The 19,756-nt window shown below is 40.1% G+C and overlaps 1 protein-coding gene across 1 annotated transcript; it reads left to right on the forward strand.

Moving 5' to 3' along the window:
- The first annotated feature begins 397 nt into the window (after positions 1–397).
- Positions 398–18,994, forward strand: tfap4 (transcription factor AP-4 (activating enhancer binding protein 4)). The gene is made up of 7 exons (XM_026917074.3): positions 398–1,178; positions 5,049–5,214; positions 11,830–11,928; positions 13,600–13,770; positions 14,340–14,489; positions 15,065–15,232; positions 16,303–18,994. Exons 1-7 carry the CDS (start codon positions 943–945, stop codon positions 16,450–16,452), a joined length of 1,140 nt encoding a protein of 379 aa, XP_026772875.1. The 5' UTR covers positions 398–942; the 3' UTR covers positions 16,453–18,994.
- The last annotated feature ends 762 nt before the right edge of the window (positions 18,995–19,756 follow it).

The following is a 19,756-nucleotide window of genomic DNA, read 5'->3' on the forward strand; positions in this document are numbered from 1 at the left end:
GCTTTAAAGTCAGCAAATGATATCACCCGCCATGCATTTTCATCACTTTTCAGATAGCATTTTACCCAAATGCTGGACATTGCATTGGCTAATAAACAGTTTAATTCAAAATGCTCAAATGTGAATAGCCCCAGCGACAACGAGACAATCCACCAGTAGCACTAGTATTTTAGCCCGAAGCACTACGGACACATGAACACACTTCCGGGTTCTCCTCGCCTGCTCCCATTTTGTCCCTTCAGCGCGTGTGCCGTTTATTAAAGTTGCCTCTAGAAGTTGGGAGTGGCAGGGGACTCGGGAGCTGCTATGTTCCTCCTCTTCCTTTTCTTTCATACAAGCAAAATGGTGTACGGATTCAACACGAGTGTGTAAGCGCCTCCCTCCTTCGCGCTTGTTACTGTTTTTGTTCAGTCCTGCCAAGTCGTCAGCTGAGCTCACGTGTTCACTTCACTACTGTACAGCGTTGCAAGCGCGCTCGTGACAATTAAATGTATCCACTTGAAGCGGTTTTTGTCAGATTTTATTTTTTAAATACAATACTCGACAAATATGTTTTCGCAGTTACCACACAGCTAATCTACTACGACATAACGATTGATTCTCTGAATTGTATGGTAAAATATTACTTATAACTCATCTGTAAGTAGCTGAAATGCGAAGCTGTCGTGTAGCTTAAATAATGATTTGTTTACAGTGGCTATTTTTGCCCGGCGGAACGCGGGGTTTTTGTAGTGCTGCGTGATTCCTACCAGCTGTTTCCCGCCTTGAAAGACACCCGATCAGCTGCAAATACACACACATACACGTACATGCAGAAGGAGGGAGGGAGACGGGGGAGGGAGGTTGAGAAAGAGAAAGAGCGCCACACACTACGAGGGAACCCCATCAGCTGGAAGTAGAGTATCATTACAACTCTTCACGCTCCGCAGACGTTGCGTTCGTATGCAAACAACTGCAAATTCAATCGCACAGTCTGAATTGTTCTTATTAAATGCGCAATTGCTCGCGAATACACAGCAGAAAAGAGCGACGATTCATAATAAACGAAGTGTTAGGAAAAATCGCGGACTCAAAGCTGGAGAGGAAAGCATGGAGTATTTCATGGTACCAGCTCAGAAGGTGCCCTCCTTGCAACATTTTAGGAAAACGGAAAAAGAAGTCATAGGGGGCTTGTGTAGGTATGTATACACACCTTTTCTCCCTTTAAAGTCCACGGTTATAAGCAGGCATGATTTCTGCTTTTATCGCCCGCCAAGCAGCAGAAGTAATGAGGCAACATGCTTGATCTGATTGGTATGTTATTGTGTGCACGGACGAATCTCTTGGAGTAAGACGGGAAATACCTCAAATTAGACCCCATTTCTAATGCTGATGGGGTATTAGGGTGTTAGTTTCAAACTTGTGCGCTATCGCATTAATGTTACTTCGCAAATATTTTGGCTAAATCCACACATTTTGTGTCTAACAAACATAAACCACGTGGTTCCATGCACACCACGCCGCTGCTCTGCTGCAAGGCGATTCCAAATCAATGGACTTAATTTGAGCGGCTTTGAACGTTTCGCGTTATTTTCTGTATTACTTGGTTTTATGGTAATGATCTGGTGCGTAATACGTAATTTTTTTTTTGAAAGTTGAAGCCGAGCAGCGCGCTACTGCACGAGGTGTTTGTTGGGTTGCGAGAGCGGGCTAAAGTTATTGTGGGCAGTGCGGCCATGCTTGTGGCTTGTGCTACAGCGAGGATTTTGTCGTCGTCTAACTCTCAGCTCGTCAAACGTAAAAATTAAATTAATCACGCGTGCTCTGTAACTGTAATTTCATAAACTGGAATGTGTTTTGCGCTTCTAAAATCGTGAACAATTTGGCGGGAGAGTGCGCTTTCGGTGTTTGGACTGCGCCTTTATTCCCGTAGCCCTGCCATGCTGCCGCATGGACAAGCTGAGAGGAAGCTGTGTAGAGAAGCATTGTTGCAATGGCGGAGGGCTGGGATTTGTGCTTTTCAGCATCATTTTATGAGGGTTAAAACTTATCCTGAGCCGATTCTATACTCCATTCTTCTAGATCGTGAAAGTAATCAAGCTAGTGAGTGGCACATTCATAAATTAATAAGGGCTTCTTTTATAAGGGGGTGTGTATGTTGAGCAAGGCCCGTCAATGCGTCTGCAGCCTGATCTCAAGGGGGAGGCGGGGCGAGCTCAGGACGTGGCGATAAGCTTTGTGGGAAATGTAGTGCCTCGCTTCTAATTAAACTTTAAAGCATTTTTATTCATGTTTATTCGTGGTTGGAATTGTTAGCAAAAATGCAAGAATTTTTAAAAGATTTTTCAATGTTATGCCAAAATAATTTTGCGATAGGAATTGTCATTTTGTTGATCCAAGTCAAGGCTTATTATTATTATTATTATTATTATTATTATTATTATTATTATTATTAATTTATGTTTTTGAGTAATTTTTCACTCTAAATGCGACAGGAAGTGAACTATACTGTTCTGCTGTCAGTATGTGTATTGAGGAAACAAATGTTTTTGTTTTGGTTTGGTTCAAGTGTAATGTTTCTAATTTGAAGTACTCGGACACAATTCAGTTACTACATTGTTTCATCTACTACATAACTAATATGCATTCCCCAGAGACATGATGATGGTAGCAATGCCCTATAAGGACTAAAATGTCCTTTGACCAATGTCCACCAAAATGTTTACTTCTTGTAAACAAGTCTATATTGCACATGTACTTTAAATAAAATAAACTAATGGGTTTTGAAAGGAATTGTTGTTTTAGTAGAATGAAATTGTTTGATTTTAGTGTGTGTAGATTTACTAAAGTATTATTTGTATTTAGTTTGGGCTGCACAATTAATCATGTCAGTTTGCAAGTCTTAGCTTCCTTAATGGATTGACCATAACTAACTGTGATATTAGTGAGCCTAGCTAAAGGTAGCCAAGTAACTATCATTATACATCTGTGTTAGTTAGGTCTGGTGCATATAATAATCATTCATCTTTAATCATCACTTTGTCCTGGTCAGGGTTGCAATGAATCCAGAGTCTATCCCAGGAACCCTGAGTGTGAGGCAGTAATACACACTGGATGCGACACCAGTGTATCATACGGCACCATGCACACACATATTGGCACATAGGGGCAATTTAGCCTAGCCAATCCAGCTGCCAGCATGTATTTAAGAGGTGGGAGGACATGAACACGTAAAGAACATGCAGAACTCCACACAGACAGTAACCTGAGCTCAGGATTGAAGAAAAATTAACATTCCTATGGGTTAACTCTCGGACATATCACAATGCACACATGATACTTTCTGGCTTCTGCTTCACAAAAACTGTGCAACTGCAGACAAAGGCATTTTCATTTGGCTGCACATGGAAAACTAACACGCACTTAAAGTGAGTAAAACAATTTTATTGTGATGCAAAGAATTATACAATTAAAGCAATAAAGGCATATATTAAACAATGAAAAATATTTTTTCTGTTTTTAAATAAATATGCATTAATACTATTTTGTTCCTAACTTGTTAGAATAATTGTGATCAGTAATCAGTATGGGTGGCACGGTGAGTACCGTTGCCACCTCACAGCCCCTCGCTCGATCCTGAGCTCACATTAAAGTCTGGGCAGTGTTTTTGTGCACATTCTGCCTGTATTCGTGTGGTTTTCTTCTGGGTTCTCTGGTTTTCTCTCACTGGCCAAAAACATGCCAGTAAGTGAATTGTCTAAGCTAACTTGCTCCTACGTATGAACGGCGTGTGTGCATTCTCACTGCACACCCGGTGTTCCCGGGATAGGCTCCGGATTGCCGCAGCACTGAGATGGATAAAGCAGTTACTGAAAGTGAGTGTGAGTGACAATAACCAGTATTATAATACTGAGCAAATGAGTATCATGTAGTCTAATGCTCAAATTAGCCATTGTTTTGCAGCCCTACAGTTAGTCATGATTGATTTAATTGTTCTCGAAATCATCATGGAAACAGTTTTGATTTTAGCAGGTTTAGGTCATAGCCAAAACCCGCCATGACAGTGTGCGTCCATTTGCACATTCTGTGGCCATATGCCATCACATGGCATCTCTCACCTTGCTGTCGATGGCCATGTGACGTGTACATGGATGTGGTTATGGCAAATCAAAAGGCTTTCATGAAGCTCTCTTCTGATTGGCTAAATGCAACAAGGCTGCAGCACAACCATCATACACTGCACAAATGCAGCAGAGATCTCCACTGAAATGAATAGGGTGTGGTATGGCTACGTTGCAAGCAGACATGTACAGTGAGAAACGTACAGTGTGGCCAATAGTGTTACACTGGGTCAAGGCTTTAGATGAAGTCCTTGGATGAACTTATCACTGGGACTGTTGGTAGATTTTGTGCTGCTTAGGATCTAATGAAGTATAGATGAAGCCACTCCTGTATCAGAGTTGGTTCATGTGTTTTTTGAGAAGCCTTAATCGATGGAAAGGAAATGTGGAAGTTCAATTAAGGATTTGATTTTCCTCCTTCCATTTGATGTTACTAACCAGGATAAGCAGTGCCTAAAGGTGGAATTTTTTTATATTGGTGATAAACTTGTCAACTTTACTTTAACCTCACCTGTCTAATATAATTAATGACTAATTAGAGTGTTATTAGCACTGTAATAATGTTTTCCATTGATCACTTATACTTTTTGCCCATGATGATGAGTGGACCATTTTATCAGAAATATTACCATTACCAAATTCTCTAGGTGATTTCAATGTGCTTGTTTGCGTGTGCATGACTTTAAGATGCGTGATTAATAAACATACCACAGACCGCAAGAATGTAGGAACATTATTTTGTTTACATGGACATTTTTAAATCAGTCACAGGAACACAGAAATACTTTTATGCCCACATTTAAGATTATTGTACGTACCTATTTATAAATTTTTTTTAGTGGTATTGTGAAAATGTAACCTGATTTATCCCTCACCCAACAATATATTTATCATTTCCACATGATTTTGTAATTTACACTGGATGAACTGTTATGTCGTTCCCTCCAGTTTAGCAAACATCCCCCTCACACCAGAAACGGCACGGGACCAAGAACGACGCATTCGCAGGGAGATCGCCAACAGCAATGAGCGCAGGCGCATGCAGAGCATCAATGCTGGCTTCCAGTCCCTCAAAACACTCATACCACATAGTGATGGAGAGAAGTTGAGCAAAGTGAGTCACTTTTATTGCAGCATAGTTATTCAAGAAACAATACAAGTGGATAAATTCAGATGTTGCAATCATGTACTTTGATGTTGTATGGACTGTATACGATTCTAGACTGTATAGGATTCTAGACATTAACAAGCCACTATATATGTGTATATATATATATATATATATATATATATATATATATATATATATATATATATATATATATATATATATATATATATATATATATATAAAATAAATTTGTAAAAAATATATATTTATATTTCCTAAGAGTTACAATGTTTATTTGATTAATGTATGAAACGTCACACATTTTAAAGGTTTATAGTTAGATTTGATGTTGTGGAATGTCGGAGAGACAAGTTAATTCCTGTTCTCACTTATGTTATAGCTGTGATACAGTCATTCCTCTCAGCAGCTTCGCTCTTTTTTTCCACTCTTTCTTTCCTCTGTTTCTTTCTCTCATCCGATCAGATCGCATGACCTCTTCTGTTCTGACAACTTTCCTGTATTGATAAACTTTACAAAGCACCGTGACTGTTACAAAGCGCTTACAACCAAGATTCCTTCCATAAATGTAACTAAACATCTCCTAACGAAAAAAGTGACCACATCAACAATTGGTTTTTTTTTTTTGTGCTTTGACTTTTTTTTTTTTTTTTTTAAAAAATCCATTTTTTTTTGTCTTAGATTATGTGGGGCATTCACCATACAAGTCCCTGTGTATAAGCTTTTGCTATAGAAACAATAAAGTTTTAGAATGCATATATATATATATATATATATATATATATATATATATAAGTCCCCTCCAAAAGTATTGGAATGGCAAGGCCAATTCTTTTGTTTTTGCTATACAGTTGGATTTGAGATTAAAAGATAAATATTAGACAAATAACTTAGAACATGGCACCTTTGGTGGCAGACCACCCAGTTTTTAGGTGAGCAAAAGTACTGGAAGAGATAGTCTTCCAGATAGATAGACAATGAAAGTAAATAACACCTAATATTTGGTTGCATATCCCTTGCAATAACTGCATCCAGCCAGCAACCAACTAACGTAACCAAACCGTTGCAGTCTTCTTTTGTGATGCTTTTCTAGGCTTGTACCGCAGCTTCTTTCAGTTGTCGTTTGTGCTCAATTGGTTTAAGGTCTGGAGATTGACTTGGCCAGTCTAAAACCTTCCACTTTTGTCCCCTGATGAAGTCCTTTGTTGTCTTGGCAGTGTGTTTTGGGTCATTGTCTGGCTGCATGATAAAGTTCCTCCCAATTAGACTGGATGCATTTCTCTGGAAATTGGCAGACAGAATGTTTCTGTAGACTTCTGAATTCTTTTTGCTGCTACAGTCATAAGTTACATCATCAGTAGAGATTAGTGAGCATATTCCAGAAGCAGCCAGCAAACCCATGACTGTACCCCCACCATGTTTGACTGATGAGCTCTTATGTTTTGGATCATGAGCAGATCCTTTCTTTCTCCACACTTTGGCCTTTCCATCATTTTGTTAGAGGTTAAACTTGGTTCCAGAACTTTTGTGGTTCATCTCTGTATCTCTTTGCAAATTCCAATCTGGCCTTCTGATTCTTACTGCTGCTGAGTGGTTTACATCTTGTGGTATGGCCTCTATATATCTGCTATTGAAGTCTTCTTCAAATGGTGGATTGTGATACTTTCATCCCTTTACTTTAACACATCTGCGTGTAAATATCATGTAATGAAAGCTGAATATATATATATATATATATATATATATATATATATATATATATATATATATATATATATATATATATATATATATAGAATGAGAATTATAATTGAGAATGCATGTCAAAGGAAAAGGGATCTTGCAATTTCATGCTAACATCCTGCAAGTGCAGGAAAGACAAGACCAGTAGGGGGCAGTCATGTTTTATTTGAAAAAAACAGCTTGCTAGTAGACACAGTAGTTGTACCAGGACATATACTGTATATAGCATATGCTCTTTTTCCGAACACTGAAGCCCATGTTCTGGCTTGGCCAGCAGATCTGTGAACCTCTCTCAGAACCGTTTTGCAACAAGCAGCAGAGCACATAAAACTGAGCTACAGTATGTTGTTCCGTGCACTTCCTGGTGGATATTGTTTGAAGCACAACAAATGAATTTAAATTCTAAGAAGCATGCCTGCAGGGTGCTGTGTGATCACACGTGAGGAATTGCGTGAAACCAAAAAAAAAAAAAAAAACATTCAATCTGAAAGGCCATATATGTATGTATATATATTTATACACTGCCTGGCCAAAAAAAAAAGTTGCACAATCTAATATTTCGTTGCACTGCATTTAGCTTTGATTACGGCACGCATTCGTCCTGGCATTGTTTCAACAACCTTATGCAACTTCACAACATTTATTTCCATCCAGAGTTGCATTAATTTTTGGCTGAGATCTTGCATTGAGGACAGGAGAGTCTAACCACTCCGTAAAGTCTTCTCCAGCACATCCCAAAGACTTTCAATGGGGTTGAGGTCAGGACTCTCTGGTGGCCAATTCATGTGTGAAAATGATTCCTCATGCTCCCTGAATGACTCTTTCACAAGTTAAGCCTCATGAATCTTAGCATTTTCATCTTGGAATATGCCTGTGCCATCAGGGAAGAAAAAGTCCATTGACTTTTCCATTGAATGACCAGGATAACCTGGTCATTCAGTACATTCAGATGCTCAGCTGACTTCATTTTATTGCCGCACAATGAGGCTGAGCCTAGACCTGACCAGTTGATGCAACCCCAGATCATAACACTACCTCCAGAGGCTTGTACAGTAGGCACTATGCATGACGGGTGAATCACTTCATGCATTTCCCTTCTTACCCTGACACGCCCATTGCTTTGGAATAGGGTAAATCTGATTTTATCAGACCACATGACCTTTTTTCATTGCTCCACAGTCTAGTCTTTATGCCGTTAGCAGCAGATCCTTACAAGTCTGTAAGTTGTAAGGTGGAGTCTCCATGGATCGGACTTGTTTGTCCAGCACATCCCACAGATTTGCAATTGGCTTGAGATCTGAGAAATTTGGAAGCCAAATCAACACCTTGAACTGTCATGTTTCTCAAACTATTCCTGAACAATTTTTGCAGTGTGGTGGGCCCATTATCCTGCTGAAAGAGGCCACCGCTATTAGGGAACACCTTTGCCATGAAGAGGTGTTCTTGGTCTGCAACAGTGTTTAGATAGGTGGTACATGTCAAAGTAACATCAACATGAATGCCAGGACCCAAGATTTCCCAGCATAACTGCCTCTGTCAGCTTGCCTTCTTCTCATAGTGCATCCTGGTGCCATCTCTTCCCAAGGGAAGTGACACACACGGCCATCCACATGGTGTAAAAGAAAACATGATTCATCAGACCAGGCCACCTTCTTCCACTGCTCCATGGTCCAGTTCTGATGCTCATGTGCCCATTGTAGGTGCTTTTGACAGTGGACAGGGTAGCCTTCAGATAGCCTTTAAGAATGCCTTTGACAAAAGAAGAATGTATTGGAATTGTTCTCATGGCTGGATCGGGAAGGTTGTGATGGATTTTAAAACAAAACATGGCAAGCACATCACATACGACACTGTTGCCAACAAATTCAAAAAGACTAGAAGAGTTGCGGACCAAACGAGAAGTGATTGTCCACGAACATTCACTGACGAAGGCACAACCGACGTGGTGTTGGCATACATAGTCCCCTATGTATGGAGACTTGTGGGACAATGTGTATTTTTGTGTATGTATGTATCTGTATATCTATACACACCCCGATCAGCCTTAAAACCATTCAGGGGTGAAGTGACTAACTTTTATTATCTTCTTACATTGGCACCTCTTAAGGAGTGGGATATATTAGGAAGCAAGTGAACAGTCAGTTCTCGAAATTGATGTGTTGGAAGCAGGAAAAATGGGCAAGCGTAAGGATCTGAACGACTTTCAGAAGGGCCAAATTGTGATGGCTAGAGGACTGGGTCAGAGCATCTCCAAATGGCAGGTCTTGTGGGGTGTTCCCAGTATACAGTGGTTAGTACCTAAAAAAGTGGTCCAAGGAAGGACAACCAGTGAATTGGCGACAGGGTCATGGGCACCAAAGGTTCACTAATGCGTGGGGAGAGAAGGCTAGTCTATCAGGTCTGATCCCAAAGAAGAGCTACAGTAGCACAAATTGCTGAAAAAGTTAATGCTGGCTATGATAGAAAGGTGTCAGTACACACAGTGCATCGCAGCTTGCCTCGTATGGGGCTGGGTTGCCACAGACCAGTCAGAGTGCCCATGCTGACCTCTGTCCACCGCTGAAAGGGCCTACAATGGGCACATGAGCATCAGACCTGGACCATGGACCAATGGAAGAAGATGGCCTGGTCTGCTGAATCATGTTTTCTTTTACATCATGTGGACAGCTGGGTGTGTATGTTTCGCTTACCTGGGGAAGAGATGGCACCAGGATGCACTATGGGAAGAAGGCAAGCCAGCGGAGGCAGTGTGATGCTCTGGGAAATCTTGGGTCCTGGTTTTGATGTGGATGTTATTTTGACACATACCACCTACCTAAACATTGTTGCAGACCAAGTACACCTTTTCATGGCAACGGTATTCTCTAATGGCAGTGGCCTCTTTCAGCAGGATAATGTGCCCTGTCACCCTGCAAAAATTGTTCAGGAATGGTTTGAGGAACATGACCATGACAGAGAGTTCAAGGTGTTGACTTGGCCTCCAAATTCCCCAGATCTCAATCCGATGGAGCATTTGTGGGATGTGCTGGACAAACAAATACGATCCATGGAGGCCCAACCTTACAACTTACAGGACTTGTAAGGATCTGCTGCTAACATCTTGCCAGATACCACAGCGTAACTTTCACAGGTCTTGTGGAGTCATGCCTCAAAGGGTCAGAGCTGTTTTAGCTCTGAACGACGAAAATATAGACTACATACTCTACACTTATCGAATAAATTCAGACATATTCCAGAATCATTCAATATTTTGCATAAGAATCAAGAAAGCCAGGGCTGGCATCAGAGTAAATTACCAAAAGCTTACCTTTAAAAGAGTTGCAGGCAGCGAGTGCTGGTATTGAACCTCCTAAGAACGGTGTCCTTCCACTCAGTTGTGCATGTTTCACATTAAGTCCTTTTCGAACGCTAGCTAAACCAACTGGGTCTTTCTTTTTTGGAGCATAGCATGTCTATGGTCTGAAAAAACTTTTCTCAGGGAATGAATTCTCGCACATTGCTGTGGAGGCACTGAATGTTAAGGCTTTTTTGAAAGCAGTCAGAACGCTGGCCATTGTGATCAGATGTGTCTGGTACTTTGAGAGGCTGTGATTGTTTTTGTGAGCCGAAGAATTGTTTCGCAACTTGATGCAGTCATGACAGGTCCATAACATGCTTCACATGCTTTACATTGAGAAATGCATCACTTTCTGGATTTAGTCCCATAGCCAGCTATTGCATTTGCTAAATCTTAGATCCATCTCACCAAGCAGCAAACTCTTCCACAGCTAACTTCTTTAGGCCTATCGTTTACGCTAGCAGGTGTGTCATGACCGCTCAGTAAAGGAGGCTCATGCTCTTCAGAGGTCATGCTGGTTGCTGGAGATGGAGGAGGCAATCCTAGTTTTGTTTTATGAATGAAAATGTAAAAACTAACCAAATTTAAAAGCGAACAAATTTTTGTAGACAATTTCACATCACATCTGTCATTATATGATTTTGATCATGTGGTGTTGCTCCTAAGATGTGTTTAGTAATACGACTGCTGGCTTTTTCTTGTTAGAGCAAGAAATAAACAAAGCTGGAACTCAAAAATTTCACATTACGTGACATTGTATGTGACTTAAATGAAATTTGTAAAACAGGGATTTAACAAAATTCCAAAAAAAAATTCAATATTTTGTTCACTCCTGTTTGTTTCTAATGTGATTGTTAGCTAGCTAACTTAATAAATGTAGTAAAAATGTAATAAAAGCTAAATGTTTGTGAGAGCCTTAATATTACCAGGCTAAATTAAGTAACCAGCTAGCTAGCTGTTTTGCACCTTTTTTTAAACAATACAAAAAGTTGATGTTTGCACAATTTATTACAGAAATAATTGAACACTTTAATTCCAAAATGCAGCGTATCCATTCTTTGGATACATTTATGCAAATATATTACTAGCACACTTTCTTATTTAAAGAAATTTTTTTTTTTGCCAAACCACAATTTATCCATCAAAAACAATATAATCCCAATGATTAAAATATCTACTGGTTTTAACTATACATTTTTCCATATTAAAACATGAATAGTAATATAATCAAAGCAAAGTGTAATAAAATTGTGTTAATTAATAGGATTATTGTTACAATTTTCCTATAACACATGAGAACTCATGTTCCTTCTGTGCTAGTTGAACAGATATTTTTCTACTGCATTTATTGTATTTACCCTATACTTTTATTTTACATGGAATCTACTCTTTTTATTTTGTTACTATCCATGTAAGAGTATTTACTTTTCATTTTTCTTAACATTTTTCAGCTCGGATAATGCTGTCAATTATGCCAGTGTTGGAGTTCTTATTTGATCCTTCTTTTCCCTGCCTTCCAGGCTGCCATCTTACAGCAGACTGCCGAATATATCTTCTCTTTGGAGCAGGAAAAGACACGGCTACTGCAGCAAAACACGCAGCTTAAGCGCTTCATCCAGGTGAGCCTTGGCAAGCTGTTTTAACTTTCAACCTTCAGTTAGAGAAGTCCCTGTGGGTTGTGCTTCTAATGTTTTACATTGCAGTTTGGGGTAGTTCATTATACATGCATTTACTGTATGTTTTTGCACAAATAATAGCTGCAAAATAATAAACATATCTTCCTTCATAACACTGTAGCCAAGTTATTTTTGGCTTTTTTTTGTGTGTGTATGCCAGTGGAACTACTGTTTGACACTATGAAACTTCTATCTGCTGTGAAGTGTAGAAACTATAACTTCCACACAGTCTTTATGGAGCATGTAGTAATAATATGTACTTTAAATCACATTTTAGGACCAAAGATGCATTTTCTAGGACATAATTAATATAGCTAATATACACTCACTATCACTTTATTAGGAACACTATATTAATACTGGGTAGGGCCTCCCTTTGCTCTCAAAACAGCTTCAGTACTTCATGGTACGTATTCCACAAAATGATGGAGATATTCCTTTGAGATTCTGGTCCATTCTGACATGATTGCATCACGCAATTCCATGCAGTTCAAAGAATCTCCTGTTCTACCACATCCCAAAGGTGTTCTGCTGGATTCAGATCTGGTGACTGGGAAGGCCACTGAAGAACATTAAACTCATTGTCATGTTCATGAAACCAGTTTGAGATGACTTTTGCTTTGTGACATGGTGCATTATCATGCTGGAAGTAGCCATTAGAAGATGGGTAAATTGTGGCCATGAAGGGATGCACAAATAATAAGATAAACTGTGGAATTTAAACGATGATTGATTGGTATTAATGGACCCCCAGTGTGCCAAGAAAACATTCCCCACACCATTACACCACCTCCACCAGCCTGGACTGTTGACAGAAGGCAGGTTGGGTCCATGGATTCATGCTGTTGGCGCTAAATTCTGACCCTACCATCTGTGTGCCTCAGCAGAAAACGAGATTCATCAGACAAGGCTGCATTTTTCCAGTCTTCAGCTGTCCTATTTTGGTGAGCCTGTGCCCACTGCAGCCTCAGCTTTCTGTTCTTGGCTGACAGAAGTGGAACCCAATGTGGTCTTCTGCTGCTATAGCCCATCTGCCTCAAGGTTCGACGTGTTGTGCATTCTGAGATGCTTTTTCTGCTCACCTTTTCTGTGCAGAGTGGTTTTCTGAGTTACTGTAACCTTTCAGTCAGCTCGAACCAGTCTGGCCATTCTCCGTTGACGTCTCTCATCAACAAGGCTTTTCTGTCTGCAGACCTGCTGCTCACAGGATTTTTTTTCTTTATTGCACCATTCTGCGTAAACTCTAGAGACTGTTGTGCATGAAAATCCCAGGCAATAGAAATACTCAAACCAGCCTGTCTGGCACCAGCAATCATGCCATGATCAAAATCACTGATCACATTTTTTTCCCCCATTCTGATGGTTGATGTGAACATTATCTGAAGCTGCTGGCCTGTATCTGCATGATATTATGCATTGCACTGTTGCTACGTGATTGGCTGATTATATAATTGCATGAATGAGTAGGTGTACAGGTGTTCCTAATAAAATGCACAGTGAGTGTAGCTACCCTAATAATTGGTTCTGTCTCTGGAACTTCAGTAGCTAAGAGAGTTTGAAGAGTGTTGACTGTCTTTAACTGCTTTTCACCCCCACCCCTTTCCACATGCACAGGAGTTCAGTGGCTCATCCCCAAAGAGAAGGCGTGCAGAGGAGAAGGATGAAGGAATAGGATCTCCGGATATTCTGGAGGAGGAGAAGGTGGAGGACCTGCGGCGAGAAATGATTGAACTCCGGCAACAGCTGGAGAAAGAACGCTCAGTGCGCATGATGCTAGAGGAGCAGGTGAGGGTCATCTTGGCATACACAGTGACACTTTCAGGCTGACTTGCTGAATATCAATAATACATAAATAATAAAATTTCTGGACAAAATGGGACTCTGACAGAATGATTTTTGGCAGTACGTAAAGTCTAAAGAAAAATATAGCGCTTTTCCGCCAGGCAAAACGGTAGAGTCTGGTAAAGTTACTAATCAGAGTCTAGAACTAGTTGTAAGCTAGCCAAGTATCAGTGGCTGCTTCCCATCACATAATTATACCAGTGAAATATAAGAGGTGTTCTCTGTGACTAGTGCTGGGCAAAAAAAGGACACTTAAAATGAGAGAAACTCTGGTAAATAGCCAAAAACTCTTCTATGTAAGATTGCTGTGCTGCGCTGTCTAGTAGAAAGGTGTTTCTAGCTAGCCAGTGTTCAAAATGGCAAGAATCTGTGACCATTGTGTTTGACCAGTCAGTGTTCTACATTAACTTGTACTGTCTGATGGAGAACAACTTTAGCTGCACTGCACTGCATTGTCTTTTTTAGAATCATGTTTATGCTCTTTGTTTAAAGTGTGTGTTTTTGTGTAACAGATTCGCTCTCTGGATGCCCACCTATACCCTGAGAAACTGAAGGTGATCGCCCAGCAGGTGCAGGAGCAGCAGGTGCAGACTCAGACTCTGCTTCGCCTGCAACAGCAGGAACAACTGGAGAGAGAGAGCACTCCTGCCCGCAGTACACAGGTCAGACATGTATATGCATAGTCCTATCCACTTTTACATCCCTCTTTCTCTTATACACAAGAAAATGTAAAGTGTGGAACACATTAATGTCTGATATGCAGTGTAAGCACAAAGTGCAAAACTTAACATCTCTGCTACTAATTTTTATTAATCCCCTTTAACGTTTGAACTATGGCATATTTTAGACATTATCCACCAGAGGGCAGTAGAATAGTTTTGAACGATCCCGGATTATAAGGTTTACTGCTGGTGTGCCATGAAATAGATTATATTAGATTATAATAAATTGCATGCATGCTTGCATATTTTGATCTATCTATTTGATCGATGTTCTATTTTACTAAACCTGTTCCAAAGTAAAATATATATTGCCCCATTCCTAAAGATGTATTGCACACTTATCATTAATTATTGCTCATTAGTCTCAACAAAGTGGATTATAGGATTTAATCTACCACCTCTTTGCTTGCATGGGTCCTTTTTCCTTGCTAATATTTAAATAACATTAAAATGTCCTCTTTTTTTGCTCTGCAGTAATCCTTCCATCTGTATGTGTTTGTTTCTTCACCCCCCAGGTATATTCTCCAGCCACACCATCTGCCCCTACGCATCACACCACTGTTATTGTTCCTGCCCCAACGTTGCCACCTCCTCCCCATCATGTCACAGTGGTAACTATGGGCCCTGCCTCTGTAATCAACACAGCATCGACATCACGACAGAACTTGGACACCATAGTGCAGGTAAAGGGTCTTTATAAAAAGGCAAATTGTGTCATTTTGATGGAGAGTGAAAGCAAATTAACATTAGACCAAGTATAAGCAGTGTGGCGAACAAGGAATAAAAATGCTTTGGCTGAATTTGTTTGTCATATTTTTGTACCATTATTATAGTGATTTGCTTTAATTCTATAGCATATTTTTACTCTTGTTTTTACAATTTGACAAAAACACTATTTCTTCTAGCTTTGCAAAAATATTCCATAAGTCATGTTTATATACACAGAACTACTTTATAAATAATGGTTGATAATAATGTCTTGTGACCCCGTCTGCATCTCAGGGGCCCCCGTGTGTTATGGCAACCCCAAGGTTGTGAACCTATGGTGAAATTGCTTATAGCAAGTTTGATTAGCATGAACAATGTCATTGGTTCAATTTCCAGCTAAAGGTTTGATCCTGAACTTTGCTAATTGTTCCTATAATAATATTTAAAGTCATGTGGAAGCTCCCTAATGTACAACACACAGATAACTGCAAAGGTAAATGTATTGTCACAGAAAATGATTACGTGCAGCACAACAGATGAATGCTTGTTGCTTTTAACTGTTTATCATGAGTGTGTACCTTCCCAAAGGAACCATAGTAGTAACTTTAGCATTATCAGTGTTGTAACCTGTCTAATTTGTTGCAATTGCCAGAAATAAAATGTTGTTTCCTCTTTGGATCACTGATGCACAGCAGTTATCATAACGACTGCATCAGTCATATTTCTAAACAGTGATCTTAATTAAAAATGCAGCGTTCACATATTTTAAAGGTGTGCATGTAAGTAAATTGAGCTGCTGGAATTACTGTTATGGCAACAAAATGAAGTCGCTTTTTCCAGATCAGGCACTGCCCAAACCAGCACCAGCACTTTTTTGGTGGAACAGGGGTTAAGGAGCATTAATGGGCTGAAATCTGAGGACCCAAGGGTATGAGCTGCTCTGTAGGAAAAGGGGTTGGGCAGTGCTGATGTATGGGTGTAATATGTGTACAGCTCAATGTGTGTGATGAGCATACCTCAATTTCCTTATTTTTGTGGTCCTCAGGCTATCCAGCACATCGAGGGCACACAGGAGAAGATGGGTGTGCCTGAGGAAGAGCAGCGTCGGGCAGTCATCGTCACCCCGGGCCGTGTCTTAAATGACACTGCGGACTCGGACACTGCCTCTGACAATGAAGGTTCTGAGGACTGTTAACTGCACCAGGCAAACAGGGTGGCCATATGGAGTGGCCTCCTACAGACTCTTTTTCACTCCCTTTCATTATCTCTTTCTCATATAGGCTTACAAACCCATAGGGTAGGAAATGGTTTAGTCAAAGATTCAATGAACAAAAAAACACAACTAAAAAGCAAACTTACCATCTCACCCATACTTGGACTTGTACTCGCACTCTCATACAGTGCACTAGACTATTTTATCACTCTGGCCCATTATGTGCATCCATCCATACTTCCAGAACAGGCTTTCAGTTGCTAAATAAATAAATAAATCTTTTCCATTCATACATGATGTTGAAATGAATCAGGCTCAAACAACTGTCTCACATAACTGTTCTTCTGCATTCTCCCACTATTCACTGCTTTTTTCTGGAATGGACAGTTTCTTGGGCCTTTCTGTCTCTCACCCATCCCTTCCTTTTTTTCCTGTAAAATTCTCTAACTGGAGAAACTCTTACCTACCAACCCATCCCTCTCACACCTATGACTGTCTAAAGAATCTTTTGATTACTCCAAACATCCCTCCGTTCTTCCTTCTGGCCTAGGGAGGCTTTAGAGCACCACTGTGAGCTTACCTAACTTCAGAAGCCAAATGTACTCTTCATTGGCTTTGAATTTTTAGAGGAAATGACATGAGTACAGCCATCATGGGAATCCATTTAAGATGCCTCTGGTCCCAGCAATGCTCCACCTCATGGAGCGCAAAGATCATCACTGCACTTTGTAAAAGTTCTTTTGGAGGGAGGGGACAGAATGTGCACTTGGTGTCATTCACACTCAGCTGGGCTGGGTTCCCAGTACAATAAACTTATGTAGGCAACGCAGCCCTACCACCACATCAAACTCCCAGCTCTTTTATGTTGTTCCTAATGCTGGTCTAATGTTTTTTGTCTATTTTGTCCATCAAAATTGAATAAGCTAACCAGTAGGTGCTCTGCAGAGAGATGTATTTCCCTTACGTGTGGTTCAGCTAGGAGGATATATGCTGTGCTGGCATCAGCTGGCTGCCTGAGGGTCAGTCTCTCATCAAAAAAAAAAAAAAAAAAGGTGGCAGTAGTATTTGCAGATTTCTCAAAGCCCATAAGCACTCTATGCAGCTCCCTCAACAGCCATCTGCTTGTGTAGCCCCTTTGGGGAATTTAAAGAAGCATGTCTGTCCTCAAGGATGTTTTATTCGATTCTGTGACACTTGCTCTATGCATTCAGTGGTCTCTGCTTGCTGGCATGTTTGTCTTTTGTTTTTACTTTTCAGTTCTTTTCTGTCTGTGTGTACAGCAATGCCTGTGTACATGGCAGATAATCTTCTGGAGCTTTAGCCCATCTAAATGGAGCTGTATGGTTGCATGGGCTCTCTGATACATCCCAATGTATGAAGAAGGAGGAGAAAAGGAGTGCAGACTGCATGACATCCTACCTAAGTGTGTAGAGAGAGGGCAGTGGTTTGCTTTAACTTCTGTTTTGGAGAAACATTCTGAAGTTGACTTGCAGCTCAGAAGTATTCAGATTACCTGTCTTGTCCCATCCAATTTCTCCCCTCTCATGGCACTATGGCATGAACATGGGTTGTGATTTCAGACATTCCAGAATGTCCTAGCACCAGGTCCATGTTCAGTTTTCTCCTGGCTCTGCAAATCGATTATGATATTTGTTTGATTTAGGAACAGATGTGACGAATCTGTGTATAAATATTACTGAAACAAATTATGCCTGCCCCAGTGTTACACGGAACCACTTGCTGCTTGACATACTGCTTTTCCTTCAGGATTTATCAAATGCTGTCAGCATGTTGGCTTTCTCTGGCCCTCTCAGTCAGGCTTCAGTGTTGACTGCTGAGAAACAGGGCTTCTAAAAGAATGGGCCCGTCAGATAATAGATGGAGTTGAGATATATCAATATATATACACATATTTTTTAATTCGAGTGATGGTCAGATTGGGTTATGAAGAGTTTTGTTTGTCTTTTCTTAAAAGTCAGGTTTTGTTTTCTTATTTTTTCTTGCTGTATTTCTGTATGTATAAAAGCTCAGTGGTTCCTCAAAACTCAGCAATTTCTCTATCAAAGCCACAGGGTGTCTCTGCTTTTTTTATTCTACTTTATACTTTCAAATGTCTGTAAAAATACTGTAAAAAAAGAAGACTGTGTCAGAGGAATGTGTATGTGAGGGTTTAACCAATAGTGTATAAAATTATGGATATAAAGCACTTAATTTTTTTAAGAGATGCCTCCTGAATTGAAGCTCTTGGTGCTGTGAGTCCAAACCACGCAGCTGTTGAACCCTTCTTGACTCTTGGAATGTCTCCGTCTCCGAAGTCTCTAGACTCGTCCCCTCTCTCTTCCCTCCCTCCCTCTTCATGTGCCACCTTCCTTTTTTGTTGGACACTCTGTCCCATTTGGATGTTGAGAAGCTGTTATATTTTGTTCTCATTTTTTTTTTAAAGAAAAAAAAAACTGGGGAAAAGAGGCATGTGCCTTTGTAAAGACAGAATAATAAAGTTTGTACTTCGTTTTTTACAAGTTAACATTGCACTGTGTGGTTATTTCATATTGATGTGCTTGTAACAAATTGAGTAATTTACTCCATTATTCTACACCACAGTCAGTACAGCTTGAGCCTGAAATTCAAGTTGTCAATTTAAAATATAGAAGAATAAATTAACCGATCTTACAGAGTAATTAGAAATGGATCTGGGATATTTTAATATTGTTGAACACAAAAATGTTAACACAAAGAGCTTAATTAACTTTACTTGCTATGACATGTCACAGTTTGTTAGTGTTGGTGCTTTGCAATTCCAGGTTTGAAAGTTCACTCAGAGTTCTGGCTACTGTCTGTGTTACACATGTTCTCCCTGTGTCCTTAAGATACTCCAGTTTCTTACCACCTTCAAAAAACATGCTAGTTGATCAATCGACGGCTACAAAGAGAGTGAGTGATGGACTGGGTGTATTTTAGAGGGGTTCATCGGGACAAGGATCCTGCAGGATCCTACACAAAAAAACATGGGAGTAGGCAGTTTTTACTCTCATGTGGGCAGTCAGATATGAAGATTTCAGGACAAATAAAGACCACCTCGATTAATATGGGAGTGTACTGGACACTCTACTGCCTGCATGGCACTGCACAATTCATTTCTTCGTTCATTCATTCATCTTCAATAAATGCTTAAATAAAACCAACTAATTTCAGGTTGGTGACATCAGAAGTGAGGCCTTGTAAACTACACATAGACTTCGTCTCCTCTGCCGAAAAGTAAATTTGTTTTGGTCGCATGCGATCCAAA

This window comes from Pangasianodon hypophthalmus, chromosome 13 (genome assembly GCF_027358585.1).
Source record: "Pangasianodon hypophthalmus isolate fPanHyp1 chromosome 13, fPanHyp1.pri, whole genome shotgun sequence".
NCBI classification, from domain to species: domain Eukaryota; kingdom Metazoa; phylum Chordata; class Actinopteri; order Siluriformes; family Pangasiidae; genus Pangasianodon; species Pangasianodon hypophthalmus.